This window comes from Argopecten irradians, chromosome 1 (assembly GCF_041381155.1).
Source record: "Argopecten irradians isolate NY chromosome 1, Ai_NY, whole genome shotgun sequence".
NCBI lineage: Eukaryota > Metazoa > Mollusca > Bivalvia > Pectinida > Pectinidae > Argopecten > Argopecten irradians.
The window spans coordinates 71,954,589-71,981,206 of record NC_091134.1 but is presented as its reverse complement, the minus strand read 5'-3'; the positions used below and the strand labels follow the sequence as shown (position 1 = coordinate 71,981,206).

The 26,618-nt window shown below is 37.6% G+C and overlaps 1 protein-coding gene across 1 annotated transcript; it reads left to right on the top strand.

Annotated features, from left to right (window-relative positions):
* The first annotated feature begins 24,697 nt into the window (after positions 1-24,697).
* LOC138313233 (uncharacterized) lies at positions 24,698-25,870 on the top strand. Its single transcript, XM_069253787.1, has 2 exons — positions 24,698-24,829; positions 25,100-25,870. Exons 1-2 carry the CDS (start codon positions 24,698-24,700, stop codon positions 25,868-25,870), a joined length of 903 nt encoding a protein of 300 aa, XP_069109888.1.
* The last annotated feature ends 748 nt before the right edge of the window (positions 25,871-26,618 follow it).

Sequence of the window (26,618 nt, the reverse complement as noted above, 5' to 3'; positions counted from 1 at the left end):
TATGAGTGACTCCCCAGGTATGAGTGACTCCCCAGGTATGAGTGACTCCCCAGGTATGAGTGATTCCCCAGGTATGAGTGACTCCCCAGGTATGAGTGACTCCCCAGGTATGAGTGATTCCCCAGGTATGAGTGACTCCCCAGGTATGAGTGACTGCCAAAAATCCTCTTTTATGCTACTTACTCTACTGTTGAAGTTAAGTGAAACCCTGTTATATCGCCACCTTCCGTTTTCCTAGATTTTGGCGATATATCAAGTTTTGCGGTATATTGGATTTGTCGTTGAAATATAGGTAGTCCTCCGATGCCGTACTATAGGACCTATACTAAAACAGACTTTCTAGTCAGTCTGTGTACTGTACGGCCACTTCGTATTTTGTAATATGAATAGTTCCAGAATCAAAGTAAATTTCGATAGTAGTCTTTCAATAAATATATCAGCTTTATGTGTGTAAAATATGAAAACCGAACTCCTTTATGTTACCAAGTATGTGGCGTAATTGCCTGCTAGCTGGGATTTTCTCGGTTACATGATATTTTTATACCAATGGTGACATAGGTTAGGTGGATACTTATCCTATGGTTATAGATATTGACTTATCTGACATAAATTAGGGGGGATACTTATCCTATGGCTATAGATATTGACTTATCTAACATAGATTAGGGGGGATACTTATCCTATGGCTATATATATTGACTTATCTGGCATAGGTAAGGGGGGATACTTATCCTATGGCTATAGATATTGACTTATCTGGCATAGGTTGGGGGGATACTTATCCTATGGCTATAGATATTGACCGATCGCCAGGTGCAATATAGCCACGCGTTGTGCTCACAAACGCACATGTTTCTATTCAATGTCAGAGCAAACATCGTAGCACACGCAATACAAAATACAAAGTCACCTGCGGTTTGATTGACAGCTGGCGATCCGTCAATTGACTTATCTGGTATAGGTTAGGGGGATACTTATCCTATGGCTATAGATATTGACTTATCTGACATAGATTGGGGGGGGATACTTATCCTATGGCTATAGATATTGACTTATCTGACATAGGTTAGGTGGATACTTATCCTATGGTCATAGATATTGACTTTTGTGACATAGATTAGGGGGATACTTACCCTATGGCTATAGATATTGACTTATCTGACATTGGTTAGGGGGATACTTATCCTATGGCAATAGATATTGACTTATCTGGCATAGGTTGGGAGGGATACTTATCCTATGACTATAGATATTGACTTATCTGATATAGGTTAGGTGGATACTTACCCTATGGCTGTATATATTGACTTATCTGACATAGGTTGGGGGGATACTTATCCTATGGCAATAGATATTGACTTATCTGACATAGGTTAGGTGGATACTTACCCTATGGCTGTATATATTGACTTATCTGACATAGGTTGGGGGGATACTTACTATGGCATAGGACTTATCTGGCATAGGTTGGGAGGGATACTTATCCTATGACTATAGATATTGACTTATCTGATATAGATTAGGGGGATACTTATCCTATGGCTATAGATATTGACTTATCTGACACAGATTAGGGGGGATACTTATCCTATGGTCATAGATATTGACTTATCTGGCATAGGTAAGGGGGGATACTTATCCTATTGCTATAGATATTGACATATCTGACATAGATTAGGGGGGATACATATCCTATGGCTATAGATATTGACTTATCTGCTATAGATTAGGGGGATACATATCCTATGGCTATAGATATTGACTTATCTGATATAGGTTAGGGGAGATACATATCCTATGGCTATAGATATTGACTTATCTGACATAGATTAGGGGGGATACATATCCTATGGCTATAGATATTGACTTATCTGCTATAGATTAGGGGGATACATATCCTATGGCTATAGATATTGACTTATCTGACATAGATTAGGGGGGATACATATCCTATGGCTATAGATATTGACTTATCTAACATAGGTTAGGATGGATACATATCCAATGGATATTTATAGCTCCTTTATTCTGAAAAAAAAAATAAAATAAAAATTGAAAAAAAAATTACAGACATAATTTCTTAAAGATAATTTCATTTTTGAAAATGGTTCAAAATAATGCTAAAGGAAGAAATTAACTTGACTTGCGTTTACTTCAATTGATTTAATGGTTTATTGCGGAAAATTCTGAAGTCTATAACCATGCACACAACCAAAATTTCACACACATCAAAAACTTAAGTAATTAATGCTTATTTATCTTTCATTCCTTTATTGACAAATTATCTGGTGGTATCATGAATAGATTATGTAAGGTTAATTTTATAAATTAGAAAATTGTTAGTATTTAAAAAGATTTTTAGTTTTCAAATAATTTTAGATATATTAAAGTATATTAATGATGCTGATTAATTAGTAAATAAGATTGTAGGTTGTTATTTCACAATGAAGATAGAAATATTTTACACAAGCTAGGGGAGGGGAAAGTCAAGAATATTCATTTGTACTGTATATATATGAACTAAAATTATATAATTGCTAAAAGCTATAAACAATTGATTGTGATTACATTTATATGTTTTTTTTAATAACCTTTATTCATATATTTTTAATCAACAGATAAACTTTAAGTCATCAAGATTAAGACTCAATGATTGAATATAAACCTCAACATCGTCACCTGTCAAGCCTGGACACAAGTCTGTGTATTCTACATAAATATACCTCACATCTTATTCATGACAGGTACTCTGATGCCTCTGGCCTATAGGCCTATTGTCTTTGATGGATAAATTGTTGTGCAAGTGATAGGTAGACCTTACAGGTAATTGGTACCAGTTATAAAACAATAATTGAAAATTAATCTGCATAAAAGTTAACAACTTTCAAATCTGTCTTGCAATATATATACATATATTTGTAACCACATATTTAAACTAATTAAACCCTTTTAATTATCCCCCGCCCAACGAAGTTGGCGGGGGATATACAAATGGATTCCGTCTGTCCGTCCGTCTGTCCGTCCGTACGAATGGTTTCCGGAGCATAATTCTAAAACCAGTAGAGATATTTCCACGAAACTTCATAGACACATTGGTCGTATGGTCTAGTAGTGCCTTTTGCTATTTTAAGGTTTTCACTTTTTGCACTTTTTTCTGTAACCATGGAAACATTGCTGAAAATGGCAGATTTTTGTGTAAGAATGGTTTCCGGAGCACAACTCTAAAACCAGCTGAGATATTTCCATGAAACTTCATAGACACATTGTTCTTATGGTCTAGTAGTGCCTTTTGCTATTTTTAGGTTTTCATTTTTCGCCTTTCTTCCGTAACCATGGAAACATTGCTGAAAATATCATATTTTTGTACCAGGTTCGTTTCCGGAGCATAATTCTAAAACCAGATGAGACATTTCCATGAAACTTCATAGACACATTGGTCTTATGTTCTAGTAGTGCCTTTTGCTATTTTAAGGTTTTTCACTTTTTGCACTTTTTTCTGTAACCATGGAAACATTGCTGAAAATGGCAGATTTTTGTGTAAGAATGGTTTCCGGAGCACAACTCTAAAACCAGCTGAGATATTTCCATGAAACTTCATAGACACATTGGTCTTATGGTCTAGTAGTGCCTTTTGCTATTTTAAGATTTTCACTTTTTGCACTTTTTTCTGTAACTATGGAAACATTGCTGAAAATGGCAGATTTTTATGTAAGAATGGTTTCCGGAGCACAACTCTAAAACCAACAGAGATATTTCCATGAAACTTCATAGACACATTGTTCTTATGGTCTAGTAGTGCCTTTTGCTATTTTTAGGTTTTCATTTTTTGCACTTTTTCCGTAACCATGGAAACATTGCTGAAAATATAATTTTTTTGTACTAGGTTAGTTTCCGCAGCATAACTGGAAAACCAGTTGAGATATATACACGAAACTCCATAGGCACATTAGTCTTATGGTCTAGTAGTGCCTTTTGCTATTTTTAGGTTTTCACTTTTTGTGTTTTTCTGTAACCATAGAAACATTGCTGAAAATATCATATTTTTGTAGCAGGTTCATTTCCGGAGCATAACTCTAAAACCAGCAGAGATATTTCCACGAAACTTCATAGACACATTCTTTTTTATGGTCTAGTAGTACCTTTTGCTATTTTTAGGTTTTCATTTTTTGCACTTTTTCCGTTACCATGGAAACATTGCTGAAAATATCATGGTAAATGGTAAATGTTACTTTGCAAAACTCCACCCATCTTTGTGTATATAGTCTAATATAAATGTCAAGGCTGTATACCTGATTCAACAATTGCAGCCCCGCTCTACTTGAATTATACTCCGTCCTTCTTTAGCTCAACTTCCTTTTTCCTGGTTTTTTTTCATACACATAAGTCTCCTTAATCAAACTTACTGCAGCTTTGATATCTCGATCCATTGGCGGGGGATCTGAATGACTATGTCCTTGTTAAACTAATTCATTGTACCAGTTTATGACAATAATGTAATTAGATATTATATATATAGTGTTAAAAATATAGTTATATTAACCTATGCATAGGATAAGTATATGGGTACATATCCTATGGGGGATAATTATCCTATGTGACACCGGGAAATCCCGCCCGGAAACAACGAATAGAAGTTCTGAACAAGCGCAGTGCGTTCGTGACCTCACTTCCGCGCACATGTCTGCAAATATCAAAACAGTTACTACCGTACTAAACGGCACTCAGACGACAATTTGGTCTTACTAATAAATGGCGGATTCTTTTGCTCGTATGTAATATTTATATCGCTCTTGAAATTGCTAGTTGCATTTTATGGTCCAATATAAACAAACGGCGATATTGGGAAACAGACTTTTGGGTTCCTTTTTGTCAATAAACAACTAGCGTTAATAGTACGTAAAACACATGTACAGAAGTGAGTTTTATTCACGACTACTTGCGACACCTACTTGTAAAACAATAACAAAGGTCTACCCATGGTTCATTGATTTCACTGTGTACACACGGTCGTACACGCAGCCATAGTGTGTGTAGCTGATTACATGTCAGTCGGCAGTGGAGCACCTTACGAAAACATGTGTCCCTATTAACAGAATTTGGCGATATTATCGAGATCATTATAGTGTTATTTTAATCATTTGTTCCACGAATGTGATGGCGGTAGGCGGTAGGCGGGTTTAGCATAATAACAGGTGTATTTGTACGGAGGGAAATCCTTTCTGAATAAATTCTAGGCGATAAGCGGGTTTGGCGGTAAAATAGGTGGCAATATAACGGGGTTTTACTGTATATAGCAAAATGCCAACATGAACCAAATCACTTTACAACAAATTTAAGACTTGGAATGTCTTTTTTTTGTGATGACAGTGGAGTTATCTTATATAACAAGTTTCACATTAAGATCCTTAGCTAGGTTCTGACCAATCTTACATGGGTCTGTCAAGTGAACAGGGATTAGTGAAAGATTTTGGCTGGTCAACTTCAGGCTTACTTTTCTATCTTACCTATCTTTTACAAGGGTTGAAATATCCCTGTCCACTTGATATTTGATTCATTTTATCCCATACTTTCAAGAAAAATTTTGAAAATGCAATTTTTAAAAACATTTCCAAAGCGCCGCCATCATAGGAATGTCGCAGTGCATCAGAATTGATGCTGTCGCTGACAATAGACACCACATGTATTGATGATAACACGTCACTGTCTAGCACGTGTGAGCTGTCTTTTCCCTACCCCGATTAAAGACAGAGTTATATTTTCCCTAGCATCCGCAGGATAACCCTGTCAAGTATGAGAGAATAAATGTTCTTGTGCTAAATTTCAATGCTCACTCAAAGACTCTGTGTGTTGAGGAGGGAAGGATGTCACAACATATGTTATAACAAGCCCAGCACCTCTGGGTTGGGAGTTTGAACCCAATGTGGCGCAGTTGCCAGGTACTGACTGCTGGCCGTTAGTTTTTCTCCAGGTACTCTGGCTTCCCTCCACCAACAAACCTGGCTGTGACGTTCTTAAATGACCCTGGCTGTTAATAGGATGTTATACTAACAAACAACACGAGTGGGGAAGGACATCAGCAATAGTTGACACTTGAGATTTAACATCATCTCAAATGTGACTTTAACTGGTTTATTTTATGCGGCAGAAGACACTACTGATTTAAAACTTTAAAGATGCAAATTTTCTCTTTGTAATCATGGAAGAGAAAGATTCCATTAAAAAACTCATTGATTTTGATATTTTGTGTGACTGTACAGTGTCATTGTTTGTTGATTTCTATAATCATATCGTCAGTGCTCTCTCTGTAGGGTATAATTACTGATCACGATTCATCAGCAAACAATGATAACACTCTCCTCTCTATAAGGGCTAACCACACTGGGGAATCCAAGATGGAAGTCGGTGTAATTGTTTCCATTAAAGCAATTCCACCCCACTGTCAGAAGTCATTGTTTTATTAATGTGTTTTTATTTCCAGCTTGTAGAAATTTAGAATTGCTCATCCTTCATTATTTGTAGAATCCATTGAGTGACTTGGTTTCCACATATATGATTGCCTGGTGGAGGTATTCTGCCTGTTTTTGAGATTTTGGAGACTATTGAATTATAACTTGTTCATAATTCAGAATCCTGAGAGATATGGGTGTCGCATTCCTGAAACATTTTTCACCTTTACTTTTTCTTGACCTTTACATGCTAACCTTTACTTTTACTTGAACCTAACATGCTAACCTTTACTTTTACTTGAACATTACATGCTAACCTTTACTTTTACTTGAACCTTACATGCTAACCTTTACTTTTACTTGAACCTTACATGCTAACCTTTACTTTTACTTGAACCTTACATGCTAACCTTTACTTTTACTTGAACCTTACATGCTAACCTTTACTTTTACTTGAACCTTACATGCTAACCTTTACTTTTACTTGAACCTTACATGCTAACCTTTACTTTTACTTGAACCTTACATGCTAACCTTTACTTTTACTTGAACCTTACATGCTAACCTTTACTTTTACTTGAACCTTACATGCTAACCTTTACTTTTACTTGAACCTTACATGCTAACCTTTACTTTTACTTGAACCTTACATGCTAACCTTTACTTTTACTTGAACCTTACATGCTAACCTTTACTTTTACTTGAACCTTACATGCTAACCTTTACTTTTACTTGAACCTTACATGCTAACCTTTACTTTTACTTGAACCTTACATGCTAACCTTTACTTTTACTTGAACCTTACATGCTAACCTTTACTTTTACTTGAACCTTACATGCTAACCTTTACTTTTACTTGAACCTTACATGCTAACCTTTACTTTTACTTGAACCTTACATGCTAACCTTTACTTTTACTTGAACCTTACATGCTAACCTTTACTTTTTACTTAACTTACCTTACTTGCTAACCTTTACTTTTACTTGAACCTTACATGCTAACCTTTACTTTTACTTGAACCTTACATGCTAACCTTTACTTTTACTTGAACCTTACATGCTAACCTTTACTTTTACTTGAACCTTACATGCTAACCTTTACTTTTACTTGAACCTTACATGCTAACCTTTACTTTTACTTGAACCTTACATGCTAACCTTTACTTTTACTTGAACCTTACATGCTAACCTTTACTTTCACTTGAACCTTACATGCTAACCTTTACTTTTACTTGAACCTTACATGCTAACCTTTACTTTTACTTGAACCTTACATGCTAACCTTTACTTTTACTTGAACCTTACATGCTAACCTTTACTTTTACTTGAACCTTACATGCTAACCTTTACTTTTACTTGAACCTTACATGCTAACCTTTACTTTTACTTGAACCTTACATGCTAACCTTTACTTTTACTTGAACCTTACATGCTAACCTTTACTTTTACTTGAACCTTACATGCTAACCTTTACTTTTACTTGAACCTTACATGCTAACCTTTACTTTTACTTGAACCTTACATGCTAACCTTTACTATTACTTGAACCTTACATGCTAACCTTTACTTTTACTTGAACCTTACATGCTAACCTTTACTTTTACTTGAACTTACTGCTAACTTTACTTGTTACTAACTTTAATGAACTATCTAACTGCTTGAACCTTACATGTAACCTTACTTTACTTGAATTACATGCTAACCTTTACTTATTTACATACAACTTGAACTACATGCTAACAATTTTACTTGCTGGTGTTCCTAGTTACTACACTGTGGGTCAACAGTTTATGATACATTACATGTGATAGTGTCTCTATACACTGGGTCTAACAGTTTATAGATACATTACATGTGGCTGGTGTCTCCTAGTTACACTGGGGTCTAACAGTTTAATAGATACATTACATGTGGCTGGTGTCTCCTAGTTACACTGGGGTCTAACAGTTTAATAGATACATTACATGTGGCTGGTGTCTCCTAGTTACACTGGGGTCTAACAGTTTAATAGATACATTACATGTGGCTGGTGTCTCCTAGTTACACTGGGGTCTAACAGTTTAATAGATACATTACATGTGGCTGGTGTCTCCTAGTTACACTGGGGGTCTAACAGTTTAATAGATACATTACATGTGGCTGGTGTCTCCTAGTTACACTGTGGGTCTAACAGTTTAATAGATACATTACATGTGGCTGGTGTCTCCTAGTTACACTGGGGTCTAACAGTTTAATAGATACATTACATGTGGCTGGTGTCTCCTAGTTACACTGGGGGTCTAACAGTTTAATAGATACATTACATGTGGCTGGTGTCTCCTAGTTACACTGGAGGTCTAACAGTTTAATAGATACATTACATGTGGCTGGTGTCTCCTAGTTACACTGAAGGTCTAACAGTTTAATAGATACATTACATGTGGCTGGTGTCTCCTAGTTACACTGGGGTCTAACAGTTTAATAGATACATTACATGTGGCTGGTGTCTCCTAGTTACACTGGGGTCTAACAGTTTAATAGATACATTACATGTGGCTGGTGTCTCCTAGTTACACTGGGGTCTAACAGTTTAATAGATACATTACATGTGGCTGGTGTCTCCTAGTTACACTGGAGGTCTAACAGTTTTTAATAGATACATTACATGTGGCTGGTGTCTCCTAGTTACACTGGGTCTAACAGTTTAATAGATACATTACATGTGGCTGGTGTCTCCTAGTTACACTGAAGGTCTAACAGTTTAATAGATACATTACATGTGGCTGGTGTCTCCTAGTTACACTGGGTGCTGGCTAACGTTTAATAGATACATTACATGTGGCTGGTGTCTCCTAGTTACACTGGGGTCTAACAGTTTAAAGATACATTACATGTGGCTGGTGTCTCCTAGTTACACTGAGGTCTAACAGTTTAATAGATACATTACATGTGGCTGGTGTCTCCTAGTTATACTGAGGTCTAACAGTTTAATAGATACATTACATGTGGCTGGTGTCTCCTAGTTACACTGGGGTCTAACAGTTTTATAGATACATTACATGTGCCTGGCGTCTCCTAATTATACTGGAGGTCTAACAGTTTAATAGATACATTACATGTGGCTGGTGTCTCCTAGTTACACTGGGGTCTAACAGTTTAATAGATACATTACATGTGGCTGGTGTCTCCTAGTTACACTGAAGGTCTAACAGTTTAATAGATACATTACATGTGGCTGGTGTCTCCTAGTTACACTGAGGTCTAACAGTTTAATAGATACATTACATGTGGCTGGTGTCTCCTAGTTACACTGAAGGTCTAACAGTTTAATAGATACATTACATGTGGCTGGTGTCTCCTAGTTACACTGAAGGTCTAACAGTTTAATAGATACATTACATGTGGCTGGTGTCTCCTAGTTACACTGAAGGTCTAACAGTTTAATAGATACATTACATGTGGCTGGTGTCTCCTCCTAGTTACACTGGGGGTCTAACAGTTTAATAGATACATTACATGTGGCTGGTGTCTCCTAGTTACACTGGAGGTCTAACAGTTTAATAGATACATTACATGTGGCTGGTGTCTCCTAGTTACACTGAAGGTCTAACAGTTTAATAGATACATTACATGTGGCTGGTGTCTCCTAGTTACACTGGGGTCTAACAGTTTAATAGATACATTACATGTGGCTGGTGTCTCCTAGTTACACTGGGGTCTAACAGTTTAATAGATACATTACATGTGGCTGGTGTCTCCTAGTTACACTGGGGTCTAACAGTTTAATAGATACATTACATGTGGCTGGTGTCTCCTAGTTACACTGAGGTCTAACAGTTTTATAGATACATTACATGTGGCTGGTGTCTCCTAGTTATACTGGGGTCTAACAGTTTAATAGATACATTACATGTGGCTGGTGTCTCCTAGTTACACTGGGGTCTAACAGTTTAATAGATACATTACATGTGGCTGGTGTCTCTCTAGTTACACTGAAGGTCTAACAGTTTAATAGATACATTACATGTGGCTGGTGTCTCCTAGTTACACTGGGGTCTAACAGTTTAATAGATACATTACATGTGGCTGGTGTCTCCTAGTTACACTGAAGGTCTAACAGTTTAATAGATACATTACATGTGGCTGGTGTCTCCTAGTTACACTGGGGTCTAACAGTTTAATAGATACATTACATGTGGCTGGTGTCTCCTAGTTACACTGAGGGTCTAACAGTTTAATAGATACATTACATGTGGCTGGTGTCTCCTAGTTACACTGGGGTCTAACAGTTTAATAGATACATTACATGTGGCTGGTGTCTCCTAGTTACACTGGGGTCTAACAGTTTAATAGATACATTACATGTGGCTGGTGTCTCCTACTTACACTGAAGGTCTAACAGTTTAATAGATACATTACATGTGGCTGGTGTCTCCTACTTACACTGAGGTCTAACAGTTTAATAGATACATTACATGTGGCTGGTGTCTCCTACTTACACTGAGGTCTAACAGTTTAATAGATACATTACATGTGGCTGGTGTCTCCTACTTACACTGTGGGTCTAACAGTTTAATAGATACATTACATGTGGCTGGTGTCTCCTACTTACACACTGGGGTCTAACAGTTTAATAGATACATTACATGTGGCTGGTGTCTCCTAGTTACACTGAAGGTCTAACAGTTTAATAGATACATTACATGTGGCTGGTGTCTCCTAGTTACACTGAAGGTCTAACAGTTTAATAGATACATTACATGTGGCTGGTGTCTCCTAGTTACACTGGGGTCTAACAGTTTAATAGATACATTACATGTGGCTGGTGTCTCCTAGTTACACTGGGGTCTAACAGTTTAATAGATACATTACATGTGGCTGGTGTCTCCTAGTTACACTGGGGTCTAACAGTTTAATAGATACATTACATGTGGCTGGTGTCTCCTAGTTACACTGGGGGTCTAACAGTTTAATAGATACATTACATGTGGCTGGTGTCTCCTAGTTACACTGGGGGTCTAACAGTTTAATAGATACATTACATGTGGCTGGTGTCTCCTAGTTACACTGGGGGTCTAACAGTTTAATAGATACATTACATGTGGCTGGTGTCTCCTCCTAGTTACACTGAAGGTCTAACAGTTTAATAGATACATTACATGTGGCTGGTGTCTCCTAGTTACACTGAAGGTCTAACAGTTTAATAGATACATTACATGTGGCTGGTGTCTCCTAGTTACACTGGGGTCTAACAGTTTAATAGATACATTACATGTGGCTGGTGTCTCCTAGTTACACTGGGGTCTAACAGTTTAATAGATACATTACATGTGGCTGGTGTCTCCTAGTTATACTGGAGGTCTAACAGTTTAATAGATACATTACATGTGGCTGGTGTCTCCTAGTTACACTGAAGGTCTAACAGTTTAATAGATACATTACATGTGGCTGGTGTCTCCTAGTTACACTGGGGTCTAACAGTTTAATAGATACATTACATGTGGCTGGTGTCTCCTAGTTACACTGGGGTCTAACAGTTTAATAGATACATTACATGTGGCTGGTGTCTCCTAGTTACACTGGGGTCTAACAGTTTAATAGATACATTACATGTGGCTGGTGTCTCCTAGTTACACTGAAGGTCTAACAGTTTAATAGATACATTACATGTGGCTGGTGTCTCCTAGTTACACTGGGGTCTAACAGTTTAATAGATACATTACATGTGGCTGGTGTCTCCTAGTTACACTGAAGGTCTAACAGTTTAATAGATACATTACATGTGGCTGGTGTCTCCTAGTTACACTGGGGTCTAACAGTTTAATAGATACATTACATGTGGCTGGTGTCTCCTAGTTACACTGAGGTCTAACAGTTTAATAGATACATTACATGTGGCTGGTGTCTCCTACTTACAGTGTGGGTCTAATAGTTTAATTAATAGATACATTACATGTGGTTGGTGTCTCCTAGTTACACTGGGGCCTAACAGTTTTATAGATACATTACATGTGCCTGGCGTCTCCTAATTATACTGGAGGTCTAACAGTTTTATAGATACATTACATGTGGCTGGTGTCTCCTAATTATACTGGAGGTCTAACAGTTTAATAGATACATTACATGTGGCTGATGTCTCCTAGTTACACTGGAAGGTCTAACAGTTTAATAGATACATTACATGTGGCTGGTGTCTCCTAGTTACACTGAAGGTCTAACAGTTTAATAGATACATTACATGTGGCTGGTGTCTCCTAGTTACACTGGGGTCTAACAGTTTAATAGATACATTACATGTGGCTGGTGTCTCCTAGTTACACTGAAGGTCTAACAGTTTAATAGATACATTACATGTGGCTGGTGTCTCCTAGTTACACTGTGGGTCTAATAGTTTAATAGATACATTACATGTGGCTGGTGTCTCCTAGTTACACTGAAGGTCTAACAGTTTAATAGATACATTACATGTGGCTGGTGTCTCCTAGTTACACTGGGGGTCTAACAGTTTAATAGATACATTACATGTGGCTGGTGTCTCCTAGTTACACTGAAGGTCTAACAGTTTAATAGATACATTACATGTGGCTGGTGTCTCCTAGTTACACTGGGGTCTAACAGTTTAATAGATACATTACATGTGGCTGGTGTCTCCTAGTTACACTGGGGTCTAACAGTTTAATAGATACATTACATGTGGCTGGTGTCTCCTAGTTTACACTGGGGTCTAACAGTTTAATAGATACATTACATGTGGCTGGTGTCTCCTAGTTACACTGGGGTCTAACAGTTTAATAGATACATTACATGTGGCTGGTGTCTCCTAGTTACACTGGGGTCTAATAGTTTAATAGATACATTACATGTGGCTGGTGTCTCCTAGTTACACTGAAGGTCTAACAGTTTAATAGATACATTACATGTGGCTGGTGTCTCCTAGTTACACTGAAGGTCTAACAGTTTAATAGATACATTACATGTGGCTGGTGTCTCCTAGTTACACTGGAGGTCTAACAGTTTAATAGATACATTACATGTGGCTGGTGTGTCCTCCTAGTTACACTGGGGTCTAACAGTTTAATAGATACATTACATGTGGCTGGTGTCTCCTAGTTACACTGGGGTCTAACAGTTTAATAGATACATTACATGTGGCTGGTGTCTCCTAGTTACACTGGGGTCTAACAGTTTAATAGATACATTACATGTGGCTGGTGTCTCCTAGTTATACTGGAGGTCTAACAGTTTAATAGATACATTACATGTGGCTGGTGTCTCCTAGTTACACTGGGGGTCTAACAGTTTAATAGATACATTACATGTGGCTGGTGTCTCCTAGTTACACACAGGTGTGGTCTAACAGTTTAATAGATACATTACATGTGGCTGGTGTCTCCTAGTTTACACTGGGGGTCTAACAGTTTAATAGATACATTACATGTGGCTGGTGTCTCCTAGTTACACTGGGGTCTAACAGTTTAATAGATACATTACATGTGGCTGGTGTCTCCTAGTTACACTGGGGCCTAACAGTTTTATAGATACATTACATGTGCCTGGCGTCTCCTAATTATACTGGAGGTCTAACAGTTTAATAGATACATTACATGTGGCTGAGTTACACTGGGGCCTAACAGTTTTATAGATACATTACTTGTGCCTGGCGTCTCCTAATTATACTGGAGGTCTAACAGTTTAATAGATACATTACATGTGGCTGGTGTCTCCTCCTAGTTACACTGGGGCCTAACAGTTTAATAGATACATTACATGTGGCTGGTGTCTCCTCCTAGTTACACTGGGGCCTAACAGTGTAATAGATACATTACATGTGGCTGGTGTCTCCTAGTTACACTGGGGTCTAACAGTTTAATAGATACATTACATGTGGCTGGTGTCTCCTAGTTACACTGGAGGTCTAACAGTTTAATAGATACATTACATGTGGCTGGTGTCTCCTAGTTACACTGGGGGTCTAACAGTTTAATAGATACATTACATGTGGCTGGTGTCTCCTAGTTACACTGGGGTCTAACAGTTTAATAGATACATTACATGTGGCTGGTGTCTCCTAGTTACACTGGGGGTCTAACAGTTTAATAGATACATTACATGTGGCTGGTGTCTCCTAGTTACACTGGGGTCTAACAGTTTAATAGATACATTACATGTGGCTGGTGTCTCCTAGTTACACTGGGGCCTAACAGTTTAATAGATACATTACATGTGGCTGGTGTGTCCTCCTAGTTACACTGGGGGTCTAACAGTTTAATAGATACATTACATGTGGCTGGTGTCTCCTAGTTACACTGTGGGTCTAACAGTTTAATAGATACATTACATGTGGCTGGTGTCTCCTAGTTACACTGAAGGTCTAACAGTTTAATAGATACATTACATGTGGCTGGTGTCTCCTAGTTACACTGGGGTCTAACAGTTTAATAGATACATTACATGTGGCTGGTGTCTCCTAGTTACACTGTGGGTCTAACAGTTTAATAGATACATTACATGTGGCTGGTGTCTCCTAGTTACACTGGGGTCTAACAGTTTAATAGATACATTACATGTGGCTGGTGTCTCCTAGTTACACTGGGGTCTAACAGTTTAATAGATACATTACATGTGGCTGGTGTCTCCTAGTTACACTGGAGGTCTAACAGTTTAATAGATACATTACATGTGGCTGGTGTCTCCTAGTTACACTGGGGCCTAACAGTTTTATAGATACATTACATGTGGCTGGTGTCTCCTAGTTACACTGGGGTCTAACAGTTTAATAGATACATTACATGTGGCTGGTGTCTCCTAGTTACACTGGGGTCTAACAGTTTAATAGATACATTACATGTGGCTGGTGTCTCCTAGTTACACTGGGGTCTAACAGTTTAATAGATACATTACATGTGGCTGGTGTCTCCTAGTTACACTGGGGTCTAACAGTTTAATAGATACATTACATGTGGCTGGTGTCTCCTACTTACACCGGGGTCTAATAGTTTAATAGATACATTACATGTGGCTGGTGTCTCCTAGTTACACTGAAGGTCTAACAGTTTAATAGATAGATACATTACATGTGGCTGGTGTCTCCTAGTTACACTGTGGGTCTAATAGTTTAATAGATACATTACATGTGGCTTGTGTCTCCTAGTTACACTGAAGGTCTAACAGTTTAATAGATACATTACATGTGGCTGGTGTCTCCTAATTATACTGGAGGTCTAACAGTTTAATAGATACATTACATGTGGCTGGTGTCTCCTCCTAGTTATACTTTAGTTTACAGTGTGAGGTCTAACAGTTTTTAATAGATACATTACATGTGGCTGGTGTCTCCTAGTTACACTGGGGCCTAACAGTTTAATAGATACATTACATGTGGCTGGTGTCTCCTAATTATACTGGAGGTCTAACAGTTTAATAGATACATTACATGTGGCTGGTGTCTCCTAGTTACACTGGGGTCTAACAGTTTAATAGATACATTACATGTGGCTGGTGTCTCCTAGTTACACTGGGGTCTAACAGTTTAATAGATACATTACATGTGGCTGGTGTCTCCTAGTTACACTGGGGTCTAACAGTTTAATAGATACATTACATGTGGCTGGTGTCTCCTAGTTACACTGAAGGTCTAACAGTTTAATAGATACATTACATGTGGCTGGTGTCTCCTAGTTACACTGGGGTCTAACAGTTTAATAGATACATTACATGTGGCTGGTGTCTCCTAGTTACACTGGGGTCTAACAGTTTAATAGATACATTACATGTGGCTGGTGTCTCCTAGTTACACTGGAGGTCTAACAGTTTAATAGATACATTACATGTGGCTGGTGTCTCCTAGTTACACTGGGGGTCTAACAGTTTAATAGATACATTACATGTGGCTGGTGTCTCCTAGTTACACTGGGGTCTAAACAGTTTAATAGATACATTACATGTGGCTGGTGTGTCTCCTAGTTACACTGGAGGTCTAACAGTTTAATAGATACATTACATGTGGCTGGTGTCTCCTAGTTACACTGGGGTCTAACAGTTTAATAGATACATTACATGTGGCTGGTGTCTCCTAGTTATACTGGAGGTCTAACAGTTTAATAGATACATTACATGTGGCTGGTGTCTCCTAGTTACACTGGGGTCTAACAGTTTAATAGATACATTACATGTGGCTGGTGTCTCCTAGTTACACTGGAGGTCTAACAGTTTAATAGATACATTACATGTGGCTGGTGTCTCCTAGTTACACTGTGGGTCTAATAGTTTAATAGATACATTACATGTGGCTGGTGTCTCCTAGTTACACTGAAGGTCTAACAGTTTAATAGATACATTACATGTGGCTGGTGTCTCCTAGTTACACTGGAGGTCTAACAGTTTAATAGATACATTACATGTGGCTGGTGTCTCCTAGTTACACTGGGGCCTAACAGTTTAATAGATACATTACATGTGGCTGGTGTCTCCTAATTACACTGGAGGTCTAACAGTTTAATAGATACATTACATGTGGCTGGTGTCTCCTAGTTACACTGGGGGTCTAACAGTTTAATAGATACATTACATGTGGCTGGTGTCTCCTAGTTACACTGGGGTCTAACAGTTTAATAGATACATTACATGTGGCTGGTGTCTCCTAGTTACACTGGGGTCTAACAGTTTAATAGATACATTACATGTGGCTGGTGTCTCCTAGTTACACTGGGGTCTAACAGTTTAATAGATACATTACATGTGGCTGGTGTCTCCTAGTTACACTGGGGTCTAACAGTTTAATAGATACATTACATGTGGCTGGTGTCTCCTAGTTACACTGGAGGTCTAACAGTTTAATAGATACATTACATGTGGCTGGTGTCTCCTAGTTACACTGGGGTCTAACAGTTTAATAGATACATTACATGTGGCTGGTGTCTCCTAGTTACACTGGGGTCTAACAGTTTAATAGATACATTACATGTGGCTGGTGTCTCCTAGTTACACTGAAGGTCTAACAGTTTAATAGATACATTACATGTGGCTGGTGTCTCCTAGTTACACTGGGGCCTAACAGTTTAATAGATACATTACATGTGGCTGGTGTCTCCTAGTTACACTGGGGTCTAACAGTTTAATAGATACATTACATGTGGCTGGTGTCTCCTAGTTACACTGTGGGTCTAACAGTTTAATAGATACATTACATGTGGCTGGTGTGTCCTCCTAGTTACACTGGAGGTCTAACAGTTTAATAGATACATTACATGTGGCTGGTGTCTCCTAGTTACACTGGGGTCTAACAGTTTAATAGATACATTACATGTGGCTGGTGTCTCCTAGTTACACTGGGGGTCTAACAGTTTAATAGATACATTACATGTGGCTGGTGTCCTCCTCCTAGTTACACTGGGGGTCTAACAGTTTAATAGATACATTACATGTGGCTGGTGTCTCCTAGTTACACTGGGGTCTAACAGTTTAATATAGATACATTACATGTGTGCTGGTGTCTCCTAGTTACACTGAAGGTCTAACAGTTTAATAGATACATTACATGTGGCTGGTGTCTCCTAGTTACACTGGGGGTCTAACAGTTTAATAGATACATTACATGTGGCTGGTGTCTCCTAGTTACACTGGGGTCTAACAGTTTAATAGATACATTACATGTGGCTGGTGTCTCCTAGTTACACTGGGGTCTAACAGTTTAATAGATACATTACATGTGGCTGGTGTCTCCTAGTTACACTGGGGTCTAACAGTTTAATAGATACATTACATGTGGCTGGTGTCTCCTAGTTACACTGAAGGTCTAACAGTTTAATAGATACATTACATGTGGCTGGTGTCTCCTAGTTACACTGGGGTCTAACAGTTTAATAGATACATTACATGTGGCTGGTGTCTCCTAGTTACACTGGGGCCTAACAGTTTTATAGATACATTACATGTGGCTGGTGTCTCCTAGTTACACTGAAGGTCTAACAGTTTAATAGATACATTACATGTGGCTGGTGTCTCCTAGTTACACTGAAGGTCTAACAGTTTAATAGATACATTACATGTGGCTTGTGTCCTCCTAGTTACACTGAAGGTCTAACAGTTTAATAGATACATTACATGTGGCTGGTGTCTTCTAATTATACTGGAGGTCTAACAGTTTAATAGATACATTACATGTGGCTGGTGTCTCCTCCTAGTTATACTGGGGTCTAACAGTTTAATAGATACATTACATGTGGCTGGTGTCTCCTAGTTACACTGGGGTCTAACAGTTTTATAGATACATTACATGTGGCTGGTGTCTCCTAGTTACACTGGGGTCTAACAGTTTAATAGATACATTACATGTGGCTGGTGTCTCCTCCTAGTTATACTGGGGTCTAACAGTTTAATAGATACATTACATGTGGCTGGTGTCTCCTAGTTACACTGGGGTCTAACAGTTTAATAGATACATTACATGTGGCTGGTGTCTCTCCTAGTTACACTGGGGGTCTAACAGTTTTAATAGATACATTACATGTGGCTGGTGTCTCCTAGTTACACTGGGGTCTAACAGTTTTAATAGATACATTACATGTGGCTGGTGTCTCCTAGTTACACTGTGAGGTCTAACAGTTTAATAGATACATTACATGTGGCTGGTGTCTCCTAGTTACACTGGGGGTCTAACAGTTTAATAGATACATTACATGTGGCTGGTGTCTCCTAGTTACACTGGGGTCTAACAGTTTAATAGATACATTACATGTGGCTGGTGTCTCCTAGTTACACTGGAGGTCTAACAGTTTAATAGATACATTACATGTGGCTGGTGTCTCCTAGTTACACTGAAGGTCTAACAGTTTAATAGATACATTACATGTGGCTGGTGTCTCCTAGTTACACTGGGGTCTAACAGTTTAATAGATACATTACATGTGGCTGGTGTCTCCTAGTTACACTGAAGGTCTAACAGTTTAATAGATACATTACATGTGGCTGGTGTCTCCTAGTTACACTGGGGCCTAACAGTTTAATAGATACATTACTTGTGTCTGGCGTCTCCTAATTATACTGGAGGTCTAACAGTTTAATAGATACATTACATGTGGCTGGTGTCTCCTAGTTACACTGAAGGTCTAACAGTTTAATAGATACATTACATGTGGCTGGTGTCTCCTAGTTACACTGAAGGTCTAACAGTTTAATAGATACATTACATGTGGCTGGTGTCTCCTAGTTACACTGGGGCCTAACAGTTTTATAGATACATTACATGTGGCTGGTGTCTCCTAGTTACACTGAAGGTCTAACAGTTTAATAGATACATTACATGTGGCTGGTGTCTCCTAGTTACACTGAAGGTCTAACAGTTTAATAGATACATTACATGTGGCTGGTGTCTCCTAGTTACACTGGGGTCTAACAGTTTAATAGATACATTACATGTGGCTGGTGTCTCCTAGTTACACTGGGGTCTAACAGTTTAATAGATACATTACATGTGGCTGGTGTCTCCTAGTTACACTGGGGGTCTAACAGTTTAATAGATACATTACATGTGGCTGGTGTCTCCTAGTTACACTGAAGGTCTAACAGTTTAATAGATACATTACATGTGGCTGGTGTCTCCTAGTTACACTGGGGGTCTAACAGTTTAATAGATACATTACATGTGGCTGGTGTCTCCTAGTTACACTGGGGTCTAACAGTTTAATAGATACATTACATGTGGCTGGTGTCTCCTAGTTACACTGGGGTCTAACAGTTTAATAGATACATTACATGTGGCTGGTGTCTCCCTAGTTACACTGGGGTCTAACAGTTTAATAGATACATTACATGTGGCTGGTGTCTCCTAGTTATACTGGAGGTCTAACAGTTTAATAGATACATTACATGTGGCTGGTGTCTCCTCCTAGTTACACTGGGGTCTAACAGTGTAATAGATACATTACATGTGGCTGGTGTCTCCTAGTTACACTGGGGCCTAACAGTTTTATAGATACATTACATGTGGCTGGTGTCTCCTAGTTACACTGGGGCCTAACAGTTTTATAGATACATTACTTGTGGCTGGTGTCTCCTAGTTACACTGTGGGTCTAATAGTTTAATAGATACATTACATGTGGCTGGTGTCTCCTAGTTACACTGAAGGTCTAACAGTTTAATAGATACATTACATGTGGCTGGTGTCTCCTAGTTACACTGGGGTCTAACAGTTTAATAGATACATTACATGTGGCTGGTGTCTCCTAGTTACACTGAGGTCTAACAGTTTAATAGATACATTACATGTGGCTGGTGTCTCTAAACTGGCTAACTAGATTACACTGGGATCTAACAGTTTACAGTTTATAGATACATTACATGTGGCTGGTGTCTCCTAGTTACACTGTGATCCTAATAGTTTAATAGATACATTACATGTGACTGGTGTCTCCTAGTTACACTGAAGGTCTAACAGTTTAATAGATACATTACATGTGGCTGGTGTCTCCTTGTTACACTGGGGTTTAACAGTTTTAATAGATACATTACATGTGGCTGGTGTCTCCTAGTTACACTGGGGTCTAACAGTTTAATAGATACATTACATGTGGCTGGTGTCTTCTCCTAGTTACACTGGGGTCTAACAGTTTTAATAGATACATACATTACATGTGGATGGTGTCTCCTAGTTACACTGGAATCCTTAACAAGAATTAATAGATACATTACATTGTGGCTGGTGTCTCCTAGTTATGGGGTCTAACAGTTTAATAGATACATTACATGTGGCTGGTGTCTCCTTAGTTACACACTGGGGACTTTAACATTTTATAGATACATTACATGGTGGCTGGTGTCTCCTAGTTACACTGGGGTCTAACAGTTTTATAGATAACATTACTGTGTGCTGGCGTATCCTAATTATACTGGAGGTCTAACAGTTTAATAGATAACATTACATGTGGCTGGTGGTCTCCTAGTTACACTGGGGCCTAACAAAGTTTAATAGATACATTACTTGTGTCTGGTGTCTCCTCGTATTATACTGGAGGTCTAACAGTTTAATAGATACAGTTACATGTGGCTGGTAGGAACACCTTGTATGGACGTCTCCCTAAAGTCATCAAGATTTAGCGATAGGTTATTTTAAGTGATTTCTGGTGACAGATTACTGCTTGCTTAACATTCAGAAGAAAGAAATAGATTTTAAAACCAGCCTGGGTATTATGTAATGGTTCATGTCAATAGATTGAGTTGTTTGCATAAATCTGACTCTCACACTAAAGAGCTCTAATAAAGGAAAAAGAAGAATTCAGACTGTATGAGTCCGGTTTTCATATGCCTCCATTTCAAAAGGAGTGGAATGTGTATGGATAAATTATAACACATAAACATTTGTCCAGAGATTGTATAGTCAAAAAACTTTGACATAACAAACAACGTCTAAATGTTTATTCAGGAGATTTTTAACATTAGACTTTAACTTACACCCTTAAATATTTGTCAGAGATTTATAGCCTTAGACTGTGACATACACCCTTAAATGTTTGTCAGAGATTTATAGTATAGATTGTGACATACACCCTTAAATGTGTGTCAGAGATTTATAGTTAGACTGTGACATACACCCTTAAATATTTTCAGAGATTTATAGCCTTAGACTGTGACATACACCCTTAAATATTTGTCAGAGATTTATAGCCTTAGACTGTGACATACACCCTTAAATATTTGTCAGAGATTTATAGCCTTAGACTGTGACATACACCCTTAAATATTTGTCAGAGATTTATAGCCTTAGACTGTGACATACACCCTTAAATATTTGTCAGAGATTTATAGCCTTAGACTGTGACATACACCCTTAAATGTTTGTCAGAGATTTATAGTAAGACATTGTGGAAATACACCCTTAAATGTGTGTCAGAGATTTATGGCAGTAAACTGTGACATGCACCCTTAAATGTGTGTCAGAGATTTATGGCAGTAGACTGTGACATACACCTTTAAATATTTATCCGAGATTTATAGCCTTAGACTGTGACATACACCCTTAAATGTGTGTCAGAGATTTATAGTTTTACATTGTGAAATACACCCTTAAATGTGTGTCAGAGATTTATGGCAGTAGACTGTGACATGCACCCTTAAATGTGTGTCAGAGATTAATAGCATTAGACTGTGACATACACCCTTAAATATTTATCAGAGATTTATAGCCTTAGACTGTGACATACACCCTTAAATATTTGTCAGAGATTTATAGCCTTAGACTGTGACATACACCCTTAAATATTTGTCAGAGATTTATAGCCTTAGACTGTGACATACACCCTTAAATATTTGTCAGAGATTTATAGCCTTAGACTGTGACATACACCCTTAAATATTTGTCAGAGATTTATGGTATAACAATGTGACATACACCCTTAAATGTGTGTCAGAGATTAATAGCATTAGACTGTGACATACACCCTTAAATATTTGTCAGAGATTTATGGTATTACAATGTGACATACACCCTTAAATATTTGTCAGAGATTTATAGCCTTAGACTGTGCATTACATACACCCTTAAATATTTGTCAGAGATTTATTGCCTTAGACTGTGACATACACCCTTAAATATTTGTCAGAGATTTATGGTATTTTACTGTGACATACACCCTTAAATATGTGTCAGAGATTTAATAGTCATTTTAGCATTAACTGTGACATAGACCCTTAAATGTGTGTCAGAGATTAATAGCATTAGACTGTGACATACACCCTTAAATATTTGTCAGAGATTTATAGCCTTAGACTGTGACATACACCCTTAAATGTGTGTCAGAGATTTATAGCCTTAGACTGTGACATACCCCTTAAATGTGTGTCAGAGATTTATAGCATTAGACTGTGACATACACCCTTAAATGTGTGTCAGAGATTTATAGCATTAGACTGTGACATACACCCTTAAATATTTGTCAGAGATTTATAGCCTTAGACTGTGACATACACCCTTAAATATTTGTCAGAGATTTATAGCCTTAGACTGTGACATACACCCTTAAATATTTGTCAGAGATTTATAGCCTTAGACTGTGACATACACCCTTAAATGTGTGTCAGAGATTTATAGCCTTAGACTGTGACATACACCCTTAAATATTTGTCAGAGATTTATAGCCTTAGACTGTGACATACACCCTTAAATATTTGTCAGAGATTTATAGCCTTAGACTGTGACATACACCCTTAAATATTTGTCAGAGATTTATAGCCTTAGACTGTGACATACACCCTTAAATATTTGTCAGAGATTTATAGCCTTAGACTGTGACATACACCCTTAAATATTTATCAGAGATTTATAACCTTAGACTGTGACATACACCCTTAAATGTGTGTCAGAGATTTATAGCCTTAGACTGTGACATACCCCTTAAATGTGTGTCAGAGATTTATAGCCTTAGACTGTGACATACACCCTTAAATATTTGTCAGGGATTTATAGCCTTAGACTGTGACATACACCCTTAAATATTTGTCAGAGATTTATAGCCTTAGACTGTGACATACACCCTTAAATATTTATCAGAGATTTATAACCTTAGACTGTGACATACACCCTTAAATATTTATCCGAGATTTATAGCCTTAGACTGTGACATACACCCCTAAATGTGTGTCGGAGATTTATAGCCTTAGACTCTGACATACACCTTTAATTATTTCTTGCACACTTGACCGTAAATTAAACGTATAAAGAGCATCTTACTAATAGCCCATAACTTCTTCAGAAATGTATTGGTGTGTAGGAGACACCTGATATTAATCTCAGTGAAGTTTTTATTGTTAACATCCCCTCCCACCAACTGTAAGATTGAATCATGGTTAGGTTATCCATAGAATGACATCTTAAGTAATCAGGAAATGGGACATCTATCATTCACATGTCACGTCCGGTCAAGTTCAAGGTTGTTAAATCTCAGGTAGCAACTAAAACTCATAACCTCAGATTTAGGTTTGTGGGAAGTATTTACTGAGGTATTAGCTAGCTTGCATTGTATCACTTTCTTATTTCTCGGTATTTAATTTTCCAAAATGTATTTTAATAAATAATTATCACCAGATAATGAAGAGGAAAGTATTTGAAACACATATATGTATATGTCATTGTTTTCAAATAAACATATAAATAATTTTTGATTGTAGGATTCTACAATATTTAAAAGCATTAAGATTTTTAAGAAGAACAATATAGAAATCTGTTTTTATATTTCAATAAATCAATATTTTATGTCACTGTGATGAAAATATCCAAAAAATGACTGTGGAGATTGTGGTGAACCTGTATGATCTCGGAATGTCAATGTTCCCACAATTCCAGCTACTCCAGGGCTCCTGGGTAAACACCATTTCTATAGACCAACAGGTGGAAGGTCTGCCAGATTTACATGTAATTGTTTTATCGGATCTCGTAAAAGGTTCTGTATTGTAATAAATTGGGCAAAGCAAAGATCATAATCTCCTGTCAAATTGTCAACAAGAAAATTATGTCAAGTATCTGTTTCAGTATAATTTAATCCTAAAACCAATATGCTGTTTATTTAAGTAAACGGCATGTCATTTGTGGTCTAATTAGAAATGTTACTATTAGTGCTAAGGTGTTATGTTGAAGGTCAAATATGTCTGCATTAAAGATATAAAATGTTGATTTATGAGGTAGAAAGCAGCATCAAGTGTTGTTATTTTTGGTCGTAGGAACGAACTGTTACCGTGTTTGGTCAAAACCAATACTGAACAGTTTACAGACAGTGACATTACCAATACTGAACAGTTTACAGACAGTGACATTACCAATACTGAACAATTTACAGACAGTGACATTAACAATACTGAACAGTATACAGACTTTGACATTACCAATACTGAACAATTTACAGACAGTGACATTACCAATACTGAACAGTTTACAGACAGTGACATTACCAATACTGAACAGTTTACAGACAGTGACATTACCAATACTGAACAGTTTACAGACAGTGACATTACCAATACTGAACAATTTACAGACAGTGACATTACCAATACTGAACAGTATACAGACAGTGACATTACCAATACTGATCAGTTTACAGACAGTGACATTACCAATACTGAACAGTTTACAGACAGTGACATTACCAATACTGATCAGTTTACAGACAGTGACATTAACAATACTGATCAGTTTACAGACAGTGACATTACCAATACTGATCAGTTTACAGACAGTGACATTAACAATACTGATCAGTTTACAGACAGTGACATTACCAATACTGAACAATTTACAGACAGTGACATTACCAATACTGAACAGTTTACAGACAGTGACATTACCAATACTGATCAGTTTACAGACAGTGACATTACCAATACTGAACAGTTTACAGACAGTGACATTACCAATACTGATCAGTTTACAGACAGTGACATTAACAATACTGATTAGTTTACAGACAGTGACATTACCAATACTGAACAGTTTACAGACAGTGACATTACCAATACTGAACAATTTACAGACAGTGACATTACCAATACTGATCAGTTTACAGACAGTGACATTACCAATACTGATCAGTTTACAGACAGTGACATTACCAATACTGAACAGTTTACAGACAGTGACATTAACAATACTGATCAGTTTACAGACAATGACATTACCAATACTAACCAGTTAGTTTACAGACAGTGATACATGTTGTTGGCTTCATTATAGGGCTCCCAGTTTCCACAGCATCCAAGACACTTAAAATACTTAAGGGGATTGCTTTCCTAGGAGGTGTTAATACCACATGATTTATGATGCTGTAACTAGTGAGCTGTTGTTGTATGTATGGACCCTGTAACTAATTATACCAGGGAGAATTAACACATTAAAAGGTCAGCATAGTGCCAGGGATAACACTTACAGATCTGGATCACAAGCAAGCTTGTATTCCATATATGCTTATAGACTGGTTCCTAAGAGTATTGCTGATGGTGTCTTGTAGCCTCAGTCTGATATGTTCGCCACATTGCCTTCCAATACTGGTGATAATAGTAATTAGTTTCCTAAATGTCCGCAAGATAGATTCCTATGGCCTGAAAGCATGCACTATTTACCCCTTAATAAGTAGGGAATGAAGATGGGTTTTACACAGCGGTAGAGCAAGTAATTGTATGTATGGGTAAACGTGATGATAACAAAGACA

Coding starts and splice junctions, on each gene's coding strand:
- LOC138313233 (XM_069253787.1), top strand. CDS start 24,698: ATGACTGTGGAGATTGTGGTGAACCTGTATGATCTCGGAATGTCAATG. Junction 24,830..25,099: donor AAGGTCTGCCAGATTTACAT/GTAATTGTTTTA, acceptor TTTATGAGGTAG/AAAGCAGCATCAAGTGTTGT.